General features: G+C 46.2%; 1 protein-coding gene across 1 annotated transcript in view; it reads right to left on the bottom strand.

Annotated features, from left to right (window-relative positions):
• sec24d (SEC24 homolog D, COPII coat complex component) overlaps positions 1 to 17,843 on the bottom strand; it is a 29,660-nt gene that overhangs the window by 2,624 nt on the left and 9,193 nt on the right. The window contains exons 8-22 of the mRNA XM_061251544.1: positions 17,730 to 17,843; positions 15,251 to 15,389; positions 14,239 to 14,354; positions 12,021 to 12,145; positions 9,306 to 9,497; positions 8,908 to 9,001; positions 8,487 to 8,603; positions 7,263 to 7,430; positions 6,066 to 6,162; positions 5,006 to 5,151; positions 4,274 to 4,412; positions 3,447 to 3,565; positions 1,773 to 1,952; positions 699 to 890; positions 363 to 452 (exon numbers count right to left, since the gene is read on the bottom strand). The exon at positions 17,730 to 17,843 is cut by the window's right edge and continues 14 nt beyond it. Of these exons, the coding sequence (XP_061107528.1) occupies positions 363 to 452; positions 699 to 890; positions 1,773 to 1,952; positions 3,447 to 3,565; positions 4,274 to 4,412; positions 5,006 to 5,151; positions 6,066 to 6,162; positions 7,263 to 7,430; positions 8,487 to 8,603; positions 8,908 to 9,001; positions 9,306 to 9,497; positions 12,021 to 12,145; positions 14,239 to 14,354; positions 15,251 to 15,389; positions 17,730 to 17,843 (2,028 nt within the window). The remainder of the gene's footprint in view (positions 1 to 362; positions 453 to 698; positions 891 to 1,772; positions 1,953 to 3,446; positions 3,566 to 4,273; positions 4,413 to 5,005; positions 5,152 to 6,065; positions 6,163 to 7,262; positions 7,431 to 8,486; positions 8,604 to 8,907; positions 9,002 to 9,305; positions 9,498 to 12,020; positions 12,146 to 14,238; positions 14,355 to 15,250; positions 15,390 to 17,729) is intronic.

Genomic DNA, 17,843 nt, shown 5'->3' with positions numbered 1-17,843 from the left:
CCAACAGTACATAACTGACTTGTACCTTTGCTTCTAAACGGTACTTTAGTACCCAAGTATATATTAGTACTTTCAGGGTACATTTTGGAAATTGAAGAACAAAAATGTACCTCCACTGTACTGTGACTTTATTTCTCAGAGTGCATTATTTGAAGGTATGAGTTCAGTATATTTTTAGATTTACCTTCATATTTATCTGCTAATGGAGGCACAGCAAGATATGAACAATTTTCAATGTGAATTTTCACATTTGTCGTCCAATGATGCATTTTTAATTGTAAATCAACTTCTTATATTTACAGTGCTTAGCACACGCGGTGTGAGGTCAGTCTTAGGGGACCAGCACACAGACGGTGGTGTACCTTCATGGAGTGGAGTCTCTGGGTGCTGATGAGGTCGATGATGGACCACAGCTTCTTGGAGTGGGGGTTGTCCAGCTTCGGTACTGACTGCTGCAGAGAAAAAACCCAGGTAGACAGGTACAGATTTTGAGGTGAAAACAAAAACACGCAGCCCTCCAGAACCCAGTCCCCCGCTGCAGGTGCAGAGAATGACGAGTACGGTTGCAGTATTAGTGAATGCATTTGAGCAGTGTGGTGCTGTTCTCTTCCTGATGAGAACGTGTGCGGTTATGTTTGCGGTTTAACTCCGCCCCGGGGCGCAGGCCCGCAGGGCTCCCGTGGGGGGCGCTGTCTCACCCCCTCGCTGCCGACGTGGGCGACGGACGGGACGTTGAAGACGTTCTGGACGAGGTCGGGGGGGCAGGCCTGGCCCAGCCACAGGAAGAGCTGCCGCCCGTTCTCCAGCAGGAAGAGCCCCCCGTCAGAGAGACGCTCCTCAGAGCAGCGCACCGGGGCCGGGACGCCCTCCTCCGCCACGTCCATGGTGTGCTGGGGGGGGACAGGGGGGGGGACAGGGGGGGTTCAGAGACATACTCCAACAGCCCAAATCCAGCCCTGGTTTTCTGAACAATGAGTGCTCATCAGTGGCCAGACTGTCTTTACACCTGACTCCCAGGTAAAGGGAGAGAGTTCTTTTCCCCATGACGTGTGTTATGTACACCTCCATCTTTGCTACCCACCTGCATATGTCTGTGTGTGTTTCAATGTCTGGATGCTACTGTGCCTGTATGCTGCTGTGTCTGTATGCTACTATGTCTGTATGCTATTATGTCTGTATGTTGCTATGTCTGTATGTCTGCTATGACTATTTGCTCTTCCCTTGTCCCCTTGTACTGTTTTATCTCATGTACTGCATTGATGTTGCTGCCATTTGTGCTTGCATGTCTTGTCTCCCCGCATGTTTGTGCTTGCTCCAATTGTGCTTGATATGTTTGTATGTCTTGCTCCATTTGTTTGTGCTTGCTGCAACTGTAATTTTATTATTTTTTTAACTAATGTATTTTAGGGAGCCTATTGTCAACTGGCCGGGGACTACAGCTTGAAATTAGTCATGTAGGCTAAAGCTGCTCCATTTACTGTTTACAGTTAATTAATGGGGACTGTCCACGACATTATAAACAAATAAATTCAAATTCAAATTCAAATTCTCGAACCTCGAGGACCGTGATTTTGATTATCTCTTTTTTGTCATTGTTGTTGTTGAAGTAACTATATTAATTTCAGTCCGTTTCCTTAGCTAATGTGATTGTCGTAGTGGTGAGCTCACCAGCGGGACGAGGTGGGGGTGGACTAGGGGGAGGGGGGTATTTTGAGCTCACCAGAGGGACGAGGCGGGGGTAGATTCGGGGGAGGGGGGTATTTTGAGCTCACCAGCGGGACGAGGCGGGGGTAGAACAGGCCCTGGGTCTCCTCCACCCCCATGCCCATGACCTGCAGCCTGTGGAAGGCCCTCTCGTCGGTGGAGAGCTCCACGCTGCCCACCAGGGCGGCGTTCTTCATCAGGCTGTTCACGTACACCGGGAACACCTTCATCGCGTCGGGCAGGATCAGCTGCAGGGGCGCACACACACACACACACGCTGTTACACACTCACACACACGCACAAACACATGTGAGCGCACGCACACTCACAGACAGACAGGGGGCGCTGTCACACACTCACACACGCACAAACACATGTGAGAGCGCACGCACACTCACAGACAGACAGGGGGCGCTGTCACACATTCACACACACGCACAAACACACGTGAGCATGCGCGCACACACACACATGCACACACACACACACAAGGGGCGCAGTCACACACTCACACACACACACACACAAACACACGTGAGCATGCGCACACACACACACACACACACACACACACACACACACACACACACAGACAGGGGGCGCTGTTACACACTCACACTCCAGCCTGCTCTGGCCACCACACCTGGGTCACATATGTTCTGGATTAAAATTTGCTGCTTTACTGAGCTTGTCTGGGACACACTCGATGAAACGCTCTCAAAAAGGTACGGTCCTCTCGGTTGACTCAATTTCACCCGGCCAGATCAATCAAGCACAGAAAAGTATTTGAACATTACGTAATTGACACAGATCTGCTGCGCACACACCTGCTTGCTCCAGTAAATGCAGCTTGATAAACTCCAACACTGTCAGTTTACTCAGGATTACAATGCCAACGCAGACATGACAGTGATACAACAATCTCATTACATTTTCAAAACAAACACAGTCTAATTTTCATCCTGCAGAGATACACGTACGTGGTGTGTGTTTATGGACACACACACACACACACACACACACACATGACGTGTGTTTATGGACACGAGGTGGAGACTCTAGAGGTGACCCACTATGAGGGCTCTTTAACGGTCATGGTGGTTTTACACCATAGCAGAGATCCCATTAAAAAAGGATCTTTAAAAAAGAAATGGCACTCAATTTAATTTCCCCTCTGGTCCTAAAAGCACATGCTATTAAATGAACAGACATTAACCTTGAAATCTCTGCACTGACACCAGTGATATTACAGCCTCTGAGCTGAAATCTGGTGGTGAACTGAGGTCAAAGGTTATCTCTGAGCCCTGAGGATAGTCTCTCTGAACTGAAGACAGCAGAGCCCAATCAGTGCTAAAGCCTGATATATACTTTGTTACTTGTGTTGGAAAAAAAGATGGATATTCGCTGTAAAAAGGTGTCATTTTGCCATGCTGTGTTCACTGGACAGCCAGATGGAATTTGTATCACTGTGTTTTAAAAAATGTAAAAATCAGCTGTTTGGCATGTTGTTGCCATAGTGACAACACAACCCTCATCACAAAATAAACGCACAGAATAAAGTTGTGGGACACTTTCATTTTTGTCACGTAACACTTGTCGAAAGTGTCATGCAACAAACTATAAATCAGGCTTAAGGCCAGAAGGTAGCCTTGCGTTGTGGTGCCAGTGAGGGGGGCGCTGTGGCGGTGTGTGAGCCCCCCCAGGCCCCTCCCCAGGGCCCCCCCAGGCCCCCCCGGCGTACCTGGCTGACGGCAGACGGGCTGGCACAGTTCTTCTTGTAGCAGGCCAGCATGTGGGCCGTCTGCTTCACCAGGACGTCCCGCACCGTCTTCAGGGGCTGGTTCAGCATGGCGCGGTACGCTGGGAACACAGGGGGTACAGTACATACGAGCATCAGCATAAGTGATGAACTATAGTACACAGGCCAGCATCAGTATAATGTACTATAGTACACAGGCCAGCATCAGTATAATGTACTATAGTACACAGATAAGCATCAGTATAATGTACTATAGTACACAGGCCAGCATCAGTATAATGTACTATAGTACACAGGCCAGCATCAGTATAATGTACTATAGTACAAAGATAAGCATCAGTATAATGTACTATAGTACACAGATAAGCATCAGTATAATGTACTATAGTACACAGATAAGCATCAGTATAATGTACTATAGTACACAGATAAGCATCAGTATAATGTACTATAGTACACAGATAAGCATCAGTATAATGCACTATAGTACACAGATAAGCATCAGTATAATGTACTATAGTACACACATAAGCATCAGTATAATGTACTATAGTACACAGATAAGCATCAGTATAATGTACTATAGTACACACATAAGCATCAGTATAATGTACTATAGTACACAGATAAGCATCAGTATAATGTACTATAGTACACACATAAGCATCAGTATAATGTACTATAGTACACACATAAGCATCAGTATAATGTACTATAGTACACACATAAGCATCAGTATAATGTACTATAGTACACACATAAGCATCAGTATAATGTACTATAGTACACACATAAGCACTGCGACTCACCTGATTTGGCGAAGAAGTTGACGAGGGCGTCGGTCTCGCAGCTCTTGTAGAGCTCGGCCAGCTGGGCGCTGCAGTTCAGCGAGAGGTTGTGTATGCGTAGACGCCGCTGCCCGCTGACGGTGGTGTAGAGCAAGGCACACTGGGAAGGGAGGGCGAGAGGACGGCGTGAGAGAGGAGGACGGGACGCAGCTCCAGAGCGCAGAAACGTGAGTGAACCCACGGCCACAGTGTACGATTATACTAAAACGCTTTACAATACGGTTACATGGACTGGCATCAACTAATGTAGTTGGCTAACTAACTACTCAATCAGTACAGCTCTGTTTTTGTATTTGCACATCATTAATTCAGGTTAATAACTACATATACAGTAATTAACTGAAATATACTGTGCTTTTTTAAAAATGACTTATAGCCCTGTATCACAAAGCAGGATTACTGAGTTAGCCGGATAACCGCACTGAGTAAAACCCGGAACCCTCGTACTGTAGATCTGACTGATGGAAAAAAGAGCTGTTCCGGGTTTTACTCAGCTCAGTTATCCGGCTAACGTGGCAATCCTGCAGGTTGCGCTAACGTTACGTGAATGGCAACAGAGGCCACGGGCGGTACTGAGGCCCTGCGGGCGGAGGGGGGCAGGGGCGGAGGGGGGCAGGTGGGGAGGGGCGCAGGGGCGGAGGGGGGCAGGTGGGGAGGGGCGCAGGTGGGGAGGGGCGCAGGTGGGGTACGCACCTGTATGAGGGCGCCCGTGTCTTCGCTCAGGGCGTCGTCGTGCTTGAACTCCACCGTCACGGCTTTGTGGGAGTCCACAGCGGCCATTTCCACATCCGTGGTGTTGTTCATGTAGACGGCCCCGAAGAAGTCTGTGGCTCTGAATCCTACACACACACACACGTACACACAGACACATACACAGGCACACACACGCACATGCACACGCATACACACACACACAGGCACACAGGCACACAGGCACAAAGACACACACACACACAGGCACGCACACACACACACACACACACAGGCACACAGGCACAAAGACACACACACACACAGGCACGCACACACACACACACACAGGCACACAGGCACAAAGACACACACACACACACAGGCACAAAGACACAAAGACACACACACACAGGCACACAGGCACAAAGACACACACACACACACACAAAGGCACACACACATACAGACACGCACACACACACGTACACACACAGACAAATACACAGGCACACACAAACACACACACACATGCAATCACACACACACACACACACACACACACACACACACACAAAGGCACACACACATACAGACACGCACACACACACGTACACACACAGACAAATACACAGACACACACAAATGTACACACACATGCAATCACACACACACACACACACACACACACACACATACACACACAAATATGCAATAATCAAGTGGGGAAGCCTGTATGACTCCCTCTCTGTCGTTTTCTATTCCTGAGGGAATATTGGCACCAGGCTACTTGGTTTTTTGCCAAACATAATGACCCACAGTAATGAAGCAGTACTTCGTGTGTGGTCATTTCTGCATGCAAACATTTTAATAAGAACACTGCGTAATTAATAGTATGAAACTTGGAATGCGATCATTACCAGCTGTTGTAATGTGTGCCCTGTAAATGTGCATAAAATGGTGGTTTTATATAAACCTATGGAAAGAATTCAATGACAATCCACATGCGTCCATTAGGGAGGTGACATCATTAGGGAGGTGACATCATTGGGAAGGCTCTCACCTGTGCTGGTTCGGACTCGCATGATGCCGTCGAATCCGATTGGCTTCTCCACGTCTTTCCTCAGGTCGCTCAGGAAGAGGTCTCTGTCTGCCTCGATCTGGAACACACAGACAGGAAGTCTCAAAAAAACTGAACACAGAGCATCCTGTCTTCAGTCTAAATCAAATTATGTTGTTTTGAAGCTCTTTTCCTGGAAAAATAACAAAACCGAAACGAAATAAAACTGTTCGGTATTTGCTCGACGTGCAATTACTGTTAATAGCTCACTAGATGGATCTCTTACAAAGGTAAATTGCAGGAAAACATTTATAGTGATTACGGCATATGATAAATGTTTCAGAGCCCTTTCACATAATATGGCAACCTACAGGGCAATGCATATTTCATTCAGGAATTGCTCATTCATGCAATAAGGTCAGTTAAAATTAGATGAACGTAATTCATTGTACCTCTGATTACATTATCATATTGAACAAATATTCAAGGCTAATGTTTGCCCAAAGGGATTGATTAATCGTTTACTCTGAGCTTAATCATGCATCTCAATTCGACCAGCTGGAGGCCATTTTGGAAAATGGCAGCCCCTGTCTTTACAGGGAAAATTGACAATGACCTTCAAGCAAAAAAAAAAAAAAAAAAAGTGAAATGTTATGCAATTAATTCTAGGACGCATTACATTAACCACTGAGATAAAAGAGCACTTCAGTGTTCCTGTGTGTGTCTAAAAGTGATGTCATAGGCAACAAAGGATTCTATTGGCTAAAGGACAGCCATTTCTAAGGGCAGGAGATGGTTTCTCAGACTTTCAGTGTCTCCTCAGATGGTCACATTTGACAGATTTCATGGTATGGTTCATCTGTGTCACACAAAGTACTGCCTGTCAAAGAATCATCATACATAAGGCCAGCTTAGACTTAGAAACAGTAAAATCTACATCTTTGACGGTTCAGTGGGAGATGTACACTCAGTGTAAAGGTCTACCTAATGAATTGCACACTGTGAGTGTATATAACAGTAGAGACTGTTATATACACTCAAAAGCCATTAGGGTGCTGGTTAGCGCTGTCCTTCTAGCACGTATAACGTGCACCTGAACTTTGACAGTTATGCTGGAGATGTATTTAAACGTAGAGACAACAGAGCCCTCACTGTGCTCCTAGCACGTTAGCGCTGTGCTGCTAGCACGTTAGCACGCACCCGAAAGTTGTTGTATTTGTAGACGGAGCCCCCGGTGTGCAGGGGCACGTGGCCCATGGAGGCCACGTCCAGGTACTGGCTGGGGAACAGGAACAGGTCCACACTGCAGCCACTCGCCGTGCAGTCCTTGGCCAGCTGCTCGTACAGGCGCTGGGGCTGAAACAGAGTCTGGGCGGGCCAGCCAAATGCACCAACGTCAAGGCCAACATCAACGCCAACGTCAAGGCCAACATCAACGCCAACATCAACGCCAACATCAACGCCAACGTCAACGCCAACGTCAACGTCAACGCCAGCGCCAACGCCAACATCAACGCCAACATCAACGCCAACGTCAACCCCAACGCCAACGTCAACACCAACATCAACGCCAACATCAACGCCAACATCAACGCCAACGTCAACATCAACGCCAACATCAACGCCAACATCAACGCCAACATCAACGCCAACGTCAAGGCCAACATCAACGCCAGCGCCAACGCCAACGTCAACACCAACATCAACGCCAACATCAACGCCAACGTACCCTGAAAGCACAATAATGTTCTCTTTCTGTACAAATGAGTATGTTTTCCCAGCAATAAAGGCACAGATTAGTTATATATTACTGTTAGGGGTACAATTCTATGCAGTGACAAGCATTTGTACTTTTTTATTTCTGAGAGTGTGGGGACCGCATGTGGATGCTGGTTCCTGTTCCAACCACAGTTGCTATCCCCAAAGTCGTTCTTACTTGCACTTTTCATATTTTGAGGGATCATTTACCCTCTTAAAAATATAATGAAGAATAAAAATGTTCTCACAGTGTACTTTTTGTGCTATATTATGAACAATTGCATAATTAAAATGATGCCAACTTAAACAAAAACCAGCACACACAGGAGTCCCCAGGACCGAGTTTCAGAACAACACTGGCCAAGAGACTGTTCCAAGAGGACTATTGTGTATTGTCTGGTTTTCTTTCCAAACAATTATTCTGTCCTATATCTCTGCCAATTTGAGCCAATACTGGTTCAGATTCAGTACTGGTTTATGCAGGTGTAGCACATAGCAAAATATATTTTTAAAGATTAAAAAAAAAAAAAAAAACAGCACACACAGGACCCCATCAAGTTTGACAACCCCTGCTGTAGGTGGGGGTTGCAGTATGTTTAGTAGACAGTACATATTTTGAGGACACTGTAGTTGCAGTAGTAAGCTGTTTTGGATACGGTCACGCACCTTTTCCTTGTCGGTGTTAACCAGCTTCTTGTCGTCGCGGTTCTTGAGTTTCCCAGGAGCCTCGGCGGTGGGGAGGGAGGAGTGGAAGATGAAGAGCTTTCCACTGCACTCTGCAGCCTGAAAAGCAGACACCAGGGGGCGACAGTGAGACGGATAAAATTCAGCTCAGGAGACGGACTTCAGAAACGTTTCACACGTGGCTCACATCTGCACAATGCTTTGGCACTCTCAACCAAAAAAAAAAGTTACTTTTCTTAATTTATGAAAGCATGATTTAAAACAAGGGCTGCCGTCTGTCTTTAAAGATCTTTTTTGGCATCAAAGTTCAGAACACCAAATTGCTGCAGCAATCCAGCAGAAATCTGTTTTGGCAGGTAAGCGTGGCTGTGCCTATAGAAGGTTCTGGAACTTGCGCTCTCACCTTCAGCGCCTCCACGCCGGCCTGAATGACCGGGCCGAACACCGTCTCGCTCTCGTTGGTTTCGCCGAACAGGTCCGGGATCTGGTCCAGCAGACTGAGGGGGAGGGCACAAGAAAGCACTAACTTACTGCCTGTGGGATGAATAAAATCAGAAACCTGCAGACACACTGCGACCTTCAGATCCCGGATCGAGCCATTTGCCCCTTCTTTCTGCTCCTGTATACGGCATTTTCACCGGGTCAGACAGGACTCACTTGTGGATGTTGGACCGGGTCACAGACAGGACTCACTTGTGGATGATGGACCGGGTCACAGACACGACTCACTTGTGGATAATGGACCGGGTCACAGACGGGACTCACTTGTGGATAATGGACCGGGTCACAGACGGGACTCACTTGTGGATGACGGACCGGGAATCCTGGAAGTTGACCAGGAAGCCGTCCAGCAGAGGCAGGAACATCTCGGCCACGTCGGACACCACCATCATCTGCGGCTGGGCCAGGCCGCTCTTCACGTTGTAGAAGTGCAGGATCTTGTTGTAGGTGACGAAGCCCACCCTGACCGCAGAGCTCTCCGCCCCCTCCTCGCTGCAAACGGAGAGAGACCAGGCCGGAGAGAGACCAGGCCCGGGTGAGTTCAGCCCGGGTAAGTTCAGCCCGGGGGAGTTCAGCCCGGGTGAGTTCAGCCCGGGGGAGTTCAGCCCGGGTGAGTTCAGCCCGGGTGAGTTCAGCCCGGGTGAGTTCAGCCCGGAGGAGTTCAGCCCGGAGGAGTTCAGCCCGGAGGAGTTCAGCCCGGGGGAGTTCAGCCCGGGTGAGTTCAGCCCGGGTGAGTTCAGCCCGGGTGAGTTCAGCCCGGGGGAGTTCAGCCCGGGTGAGTTCATCACGGTCGATCGGCAAGCGAACGCATGTGGTCTCACATCCCATAACTAACAAAACTATGGTTCAAAAAAATATGGCAACACATTATTTGAAGGGTCCTACATAAGAGCTATATAACTAATTCATAAGCACTGCATAAGCATTCATAAGTGGTTATGTCAATAACCGACATAAGGATCTTCTGTCAGTTCACTTGGTATGTTATGTTAATGTCACTTGCAGCATCAATGTTGACATAAGACACCATATACCCTTTTGCGGTTATTGACATAAGCGCTTATGAATGCTTATGTATGGCTTACAAATGTGCTATGTAGTGCTTACGAAGGAGTTATACAGCTCTTGTAGGACCCTTAAAATAAAGTGTTCCCAAAAATACTCCGCTGTGAGCCTTGTTTGTCCCTGATCATATAAACGTTTCTCCGCTTACACACAGCTCTCCTGTGAACAGTGCAGGGCTTGCCACATTAACTATGCGGCTCGGCGTCGACCCGTGTTTGTTTTTACTGCTAACAACAAGCGCCCAGAAAAGTATCTTTCCTTGGGTCCACACAAACAATGAGCACGACAGGTCACTCAAGCCATAGGGGCTTTTCCATAACAGCACATGAGCGTAGTAACACAACCGGCATGACATTACATTACATTACATTACATTACAAAGCATTTAGCAGACGCTCTTATCCAGAGCAACGTACAACAAAGTGACAACACAATGCAACAGTATGCCTGGAATATTTTGGAATGTTTGTTTGTGTTTGAGAACTCTTTCAGTCACCAGTAGTGATTGGTACATCAGCATTAGAATGTTCAGTTAAAAACATAACCACATGTTTGTGACCTCACACCTTAAAGCAGTGGTCACCAACCCCCTGGAGATAATTAGGGTAGATCTCCAGGAGCAGGGCTGGTTATCACTGCCTTAAAGGGTTAATGCAACTGCAGAAGCAAAGGGGGCAAAGAGGAAGAAGTGTCCATTTTGGGGTTGAAGCCAGACGCCCCCGTCCTGTTCCTCAGGGTTGAAAAGGGCACGTGCAGGACACGTTTCGACAGCACAACGCTAGAGCGGGATTTAAAAGGGATGTCTCACATGCTTTCACTTATACAGCCATTATCGCAGTCGTCATGGGACCGGCGTGGAATCACTGGCTTCCTCACAGCCAAGAGAAACAGCGCTCCCCCCTGCAGAACCCACTCTGATTTCTCAAACCCCAGCAATAACCTGGACTTGCGTAATGAAACCGGCTTCATGAACACGGCCGATATCTACATTCATCACCCGAACAAACAAACACACGTTTCTAATGACTGCGGATGCATTGGTGGTGTGAAAGCATGACATGAACTATGGCCAACGCCACAAGTGTTACAGACAGAACCCTTTCAGGCTCAGTGTCATAACATGCGTAGTGCTAGCCTGAGAAACCAATAACTCTGAAGAGCAGGTTTTTTGGAAGTTGGATATTCTAAGTCAGTGTTCTAGATCACGGATTGTGATTGTGACATCAGCGTCAGAACCCTGGGTTAAGGACCTGAAGCGCAGCTCTGGGAGAACAGAGAGATCTGTGTCTGATACTGCACTGTTTTCCTAACCTGCAGTATGATGGCTCAGGGTTTACAGCAAAGTGGGACTTCACTCTAAATCAGGACTTAGAGTGGTATTTCAGTGTAAGTCGGCGATTTGCATGGCAGCAGCCTCGTACAACAGGCCCAAATCAGGCCCATCTGTAGATAGATCATAAATAACCACAACCGCTGCAAGGGGGGAGAGAACTGAGTCATATTTTCCAGTACGACCTCTGACCCCACCTCCTGGAGTTCTGAAACAATGAGAATGGAATCTGTGCTCTTTATTGTTTTGGGCAGTAAAACATGCAGAAGGATCACGGTGTGCAGAACAGTCCTGTAACACACCGAGGTGAACGGTAGCAGCAGTTTTGTGGAGCTACAGAGATGGGGAGGCAGTTGCCTTCCTGGAGTTCTGTCTCCAGAAGCAAACCACCCAGATATTCCAACTGCATCACCAGAAATATGGTGAACACTCTCAGAACTGAGTATCTGGAGTATCTGTTTGGTCTATAGAATCTGACGTTAAAGTCATGTGACAGGACGTGGCAACGAGTGTCACGTGATAGGATGTGGCTATGAGTGTCATGTGACAGAATGTGGCTGAAAGAGGTCATGTGACAGGAAGTTGCAGCGGGTGTCATGTGACCGGATGTGACATCATACCTGGGCAGATGGTCCAGCAGGGTTTTTAGTTCCTCACACAGCAGCTTAACGAGCCCGCTCTTGATGTTGGCGTAGGACACGTCAATCATGAAGATAAAGGCCGGCGGATTGGGCGGTTTATTGTTCTGGGCGGGGAGAAAGAGAGAGAGAAAATATCAGATTGAATGCATTCAGGTCATTTTTGTGTCCCGCATTAGTGGCCCATATCTGACCAATAAGGGATGTGTTTCACATTGCACAGCACTGCGGTGGCTCGTGTACAGAGATGAAGATGGTGCTTTGGGAATTTGCGAATGTGGGAACATGGACACACATTTTGTTTGGGAATGTCAGTGAAGGCATGTCACATTCTTTCAGTCAATGCATGTTTTCTTTTGGGTAATTTCATTGGGCACTGCTGGGACACTGGTGATTTAAACGAGTTATTGCCCATTTACCGCAAACTCCCTGAAATCCCACCATTTCCTAAATGGGCAGTTTTACAGCACACCTCACACTTTACAATGTGATTATTTTTATTTATTTTTTAATAGGGGCTGCCTCATCCAGCAGTGGCCACTGAAAATGACCCAACGGACATTAATCCTGTACCTATAAACACAAAGGAATGCACTTTAAATGCATTTATATTTACAATGCATTTTACAATCAAATAGCTAAGGCACCCAATAAACATTATAGCAACACTTTTCTACCAAACTCTCAGAAATACAGTAACAGTGGAGGAACATTTTTGTTCTTTGAGGATAAAATTTCCTGAATGTACCCTGAAAGTACAGTAATGTTCCCTTTGGGTACAAAGGAGTTCATTTCCAGAGCAAAAAAGGTACAAATTAATTAAATATTGCAGGCTATCGATTTTATTTACCTGTAGGATACTGACCCATTGACAAGCATTTGTAGACACTTTTAGGCATTATTCATTCCTTTATTTCAGAGAGTGCATTAAAAAAACTCTCCTTGTCCTGTCCTAATACCTAATGTCCTCTCGTTTTTAAATATCTAGTATAAAATATTGGGTCACATGGCCAATATGATCATCTGTAGATAAAGGGAAAATGTCACGTTCAGAAAGTAGCTCAATCGCAGTCATCTGACCCTCTTGTTTATTGGCATTAGCAGCCAAATGCAGAAGCCATACAGAGAACCAGACACTCTCCAGACACATTCTGTCTGTTTACTAGTGAAGTCAGCCAGCTGAAACATTTTTTTATACAAATAAGATTTGTTTCATTTTTCCTTCGTAAGTTGGCATTTGTGGTCATCTGCTTCTCAGTTTGCAGTTTGCATATAATGTCAAACAGGGAGTTATTGCCATCGGCCAATGTGTCCAGAAAAATATAGGGTATTGTTATGAAGCTCTTTTTCCAGCTAAACCGCTTCACTGTTCTGTCCTCCTGCAGTTATTAGACAGTTTTGAGAACACATTTGAGAATAAATCGCAACCTAGCAACAATGTTTTGGGAGTGTAACTGTACATGTAAAGATCACAAAAGGTTTTATTTCAAGGACGTTGATTTCAAAGTGCTTATGACACTACTTCCCACAGATATTCTCTGAAAGACTCAGGCCAACAAAATAAATGTCTTGGAGCAAAATAAATGTGAAAATACCAAGCTAATGCTAATGATAATGCTTTTTTTCGGTCATGTTGTGTATTGCATATCTCCACCACAGGTTTTTAGAAACACACTTCTATTCTAGGATTGAGCCTCTAGTTTAACCAAGTAAAAAATGTGATATGACTGCCAAGACTCAACCCCCTACAGATGCATGCTGGGACCTGTAGTCCCCTTGGGGGGAGCACTGGGAATATCAATGAATTCAGCCTATAAATTTGATCTGGAAACATTTCAACTGCCAAACATCACAAAAAAGAGACAGGACTATTCCAAATGCAAACTGGACTTTATGTCTTGATGATGAGCAACAGGGGACATCAATGTCAACTGGAAGGACAACTGAGGGGCAGCCCATAGCCTAGTGCCTGAGGTGCTTTACTGGGACCCAGGAGGTTGGTGGTTCAAGCCCCAGTGTAGCCACAATAACATCGCAGCTGTTGGGCTCTTGAGCAAGGCCCTGAACCCCACATTGCTCTAGGGGGGGGATTGGCCCTGCTTAGTCTAATCAATGGAAGCCGCTTTAGATAAAAGCGTCAGCTGAATTGAACGGTGTTGATATACACAGTAGTATTTGGCGCAGTAAGCAGAGGCCTTACCCTGCAGTAATCCAGCGTGGCGCTGAACTCGTAGGACCCTAGCGACAGCTCCGGCCTCTCGTACAGGTCCACCCGCCGCCCCATGTGGTCCAGGTGCTGGAAGTAAAACGGCGGAACTGCCAAGAGACGGAATGTCCCGTTCACCACATTCTGACAATGCAAGTGTATGCCTCTAGGTGGTGCCAAAGGCAACCGTATATACACTTTTTTAGTCATTCAAATATTTCTTGGATTACAGCTGTACAGCAACAAAAAAAATGCATAAATATGGGGGGGGGGGCAGCGTTATGAGCTAACAGTACACCCCCATGGATTGGCTAAAGGAATTGGCACATTAGATTAAACGATAAGCAGAGTGAGCTCCAAATTAATTAATGATGATTAATGGACAGGAAGCCCATACCAAATTGGAAAAAAGTAATGAAGCCATTCGAGCCAATACAAACTCTAAACAACTTTGGGAAATAAATCATAACATAGCAACACTGTTTTGTCTCCAGGGTAACGCTGCATGGCAAGATCACCAGAGGTATTATTTGAAAGCCAGATTTCCAAGTACAATAAAACAGACTTTAAGTACTTAAGGTACTCCCTAAGGTAATGAGGCATGGCATCATGGCGTCTCATGTCTCAGCTGAAAGACTTGGGAAAGGAACAAAACAAATAGGAAAGCACTCAAAAACAATCACTTTTTTCGCATGATTAATTCTTTTGTTTATGCATTTTTAAACATGTGGTGGAGGTACGCAATGCAGATAGGGCACTACACAGTGATGTCACAGAGGGCCTAAAGACCACAGAGAGGGCACTGCACTGTGATTTCACAGAGGTTGTGAAGACCACAGAGAAGGCACTGAACTGCGATGGCACAGAGGTTGTGAAGACCACAGAGAAGGCACTAAACTGCGATGTCACACAGGTTGTGAAGACCACAGAGAAGGCACTGAACTGTGATGTCACAGAGCATTAAGCCCACAAAGAGGAAGTAGTTCTTCTACACCGAGGAACTGACCTTCGTTGACGCAGTTGCAGAAGCCGCACTGGTAGCGCCGCCCCCCGTCGATGAACTGCATGTAGGGACACATGTAAGCCTTGCATCGGTTACAGCGGAGAGGCCCCGCCTCCCCATGGTTCACCACGTACAAGGGAGCCTGAGGACAGAAGTAAAACATCACTGCACTCTGTGGACAGGACTGACAAAACATACGCCCTTACTCCCAGAACAGAGGCACAATTACAGTCATCAAACTCAAGAGCCAACACACTTTGCCTCATAGAATCATGTGTGTCTGCTATTCAATATATTAACAGCACTGGTATGTGTGGAAAGATTACTGGGAATAACATATCTGTACTTTTAGATCAATGTCTGCACTCTGCCTATGGAACCCTATGTCCTACAGTAACCTACACTGGCTTTGCATGCCTGTTATGTGCATATACTGCATGTGTGAAGTATTAAAGTACTGTAGGCCCTGTGTGAAATACTGTGTGAAAATACGCAATGAATGACCCAGATGAGTCGACCACTGAGTCTATTTTAGTGGCAGATTTCACTTCAGAGATCAACGATCTTTTCCAATAGCCACTGTCCATTACTGCAGCTATCGGTCTCATTTCACTGATATGAACTGAACGGTTCAATATTTCTGTGCTGTTGCTGTGCGTCGGTCTATATTTATTCATCAGCCATTAAGCGTAATCAGACTTGCACAAGGCCGAAGCCTGTGCAGTGACGTGTCTATTGGCTGAATCACTGACTTAGGGGTCAGCTCTGGATCCCTCATTGCGTCTCGGAATAGCCACGTCAGTCCAACGATCGAGACGAAACCACAGCCGGGGGAGGAGGGCGCTGATGCCACTGTTGTCATCTTCCACATCATCATCGGCATCATTATTTATTATTTATCATTTTTTAATTTTCCTGGTGTTTTTCGTTGTTTATGATTCATTCTGACTGACGGAGCGATAATATTGGTTACCAGTCCTCCAGTAGAAACAGTGAGAGTTTGGAAGCTCCTCGTGAATCTGGTGCCACATCTACACCCTCCTCCTGTACCAAGCAAATAAACGCCCAAACTAACAATGCACAGGAGTGGCTCTGGATGGCTTTCGCTGTGAAGACGCTCTTTCCATCACCATCATCATTTATTCATAATCTTTGTATTATTTTGTGATCTTGATGAATTAACATAACATAACATAATGATGAAAACAGGCTCTTCAGCCCAGCACTGCTTGCCTATGCCTAAAACTAAAGTGTACCTAATGCTAGATAGTGTCTCGCACCGTATCAAGCCTGGCCTCCGAGTTTCTGCCTCCACTACATGACCTGGCAAGCTATTCCACACACTGGCCACTCTCTGCGTGGTGGGGGGGAAAAAAATAATTCTGACGGATGCAAAATTAAAGAATGAAACAATGGCCTTTATTTCAGCGATACTCCGCACTGCTGAACAGCGTTTGTTGAACTTGAGATGAAAGTAACGATGCCGTCTCCTTGGGAACAAACTTTGAGAGCCAGGGTCTGCCCGACACGGTGTTAGATTAGTCCTTTCATCTTCCTCGGGCCAGCTCAGACCGCGCGGCGCTGAGTCGCCTCTCCGTGTCAGGGGCGCACTAACATCGCCTTAAAAGGCCCAGCGCTGCCAGCGGCCCTTTTTACCCGAGAATAACTGTGTGGGAAGGATTTCTGGACCACACAGGCTTACTGCGCTGCCACCAGAGTCTGAACATAATGAAAGACTGATATATGAGACTGCCTGAGCTCCTGTCAGTTTTATATACGGTGGAAATAATGGGGTGAACAGATTAACACTAGAGGGAGCAACTTTCTTTGATCACACTTTACAGTAAGGTTACACAAATTGGCATTAGCTAAAGTAGTTAGTGACATGAATTAATGAAGTACAAATATGGGGCGAAATGGCTCAGGCAGTAAGAGCAGTCGTCTGGCAGTTGGAGGATTGCCGGTTCGATCCCCCACCCAGGCTGTGTCGAAGTGTCCCTGAGCAAGACACCTAACCCCTAAATGCTCCTGACGAGCTGGTTGGCGCCTTGCATGGCAGCCAATCGCCGTTGGTGTGTGAGTGTGTGTATGAATGGGTGAATGAGAAGCATTAATTGTACAGCGCTTTGGATAAAGGCGCTATATAAATGCCAACCATTTACAAATACATTAATTAAGCTTAAAATTAACTAATGTATTAGTTAAATTAATATTTATACATTAGCAAACTATAGGATAAATGTATAATCAGTTAACCATTAACAAATACATTAACCTTTTTTTTTTTTTCATTCCAATGTGAATTGTCATTAGCTAATGTAGTTCAGTTCAATTAATGATGCACAAATACAAGAAAGCTGTACAGTAACTTTTCAGTAGTTAGTTAATGCCAGGTTGTGTAACCTTATTGTGAAGTGTGAGTCTGTTTCGGTCGCGTGTGTAAATCAGCACTTTAAAGGAAAACGGTGAGAAGGAGGGGTACCTCGTTTTTGGGAATCGGGGCGAAGGGACTGATAATGGCCGCCAGGGGCACCTGGCACTGTTTGGCCAGGTCGGATGTGCAGGGGAACGAGTTGGTCGTGCACCGTATGAACCG

Source organism: Conger conger, chromosome 8 (assembly GCF_963514075.1).
Source record: "Conger conger chromosome 8, fConCon1.1, whole genome shotgun sequence".
NCBI lineage: Eukaryota > Metazoa > Chordata > Actinopteri > Anguilliformes > Congridae > Conger > Conger conger.
The sequence above is the reverse complement of the archived record's forward strand: the minus strand, read 5'-3'. Positions and strand labels throughout refer to the sequence as shown.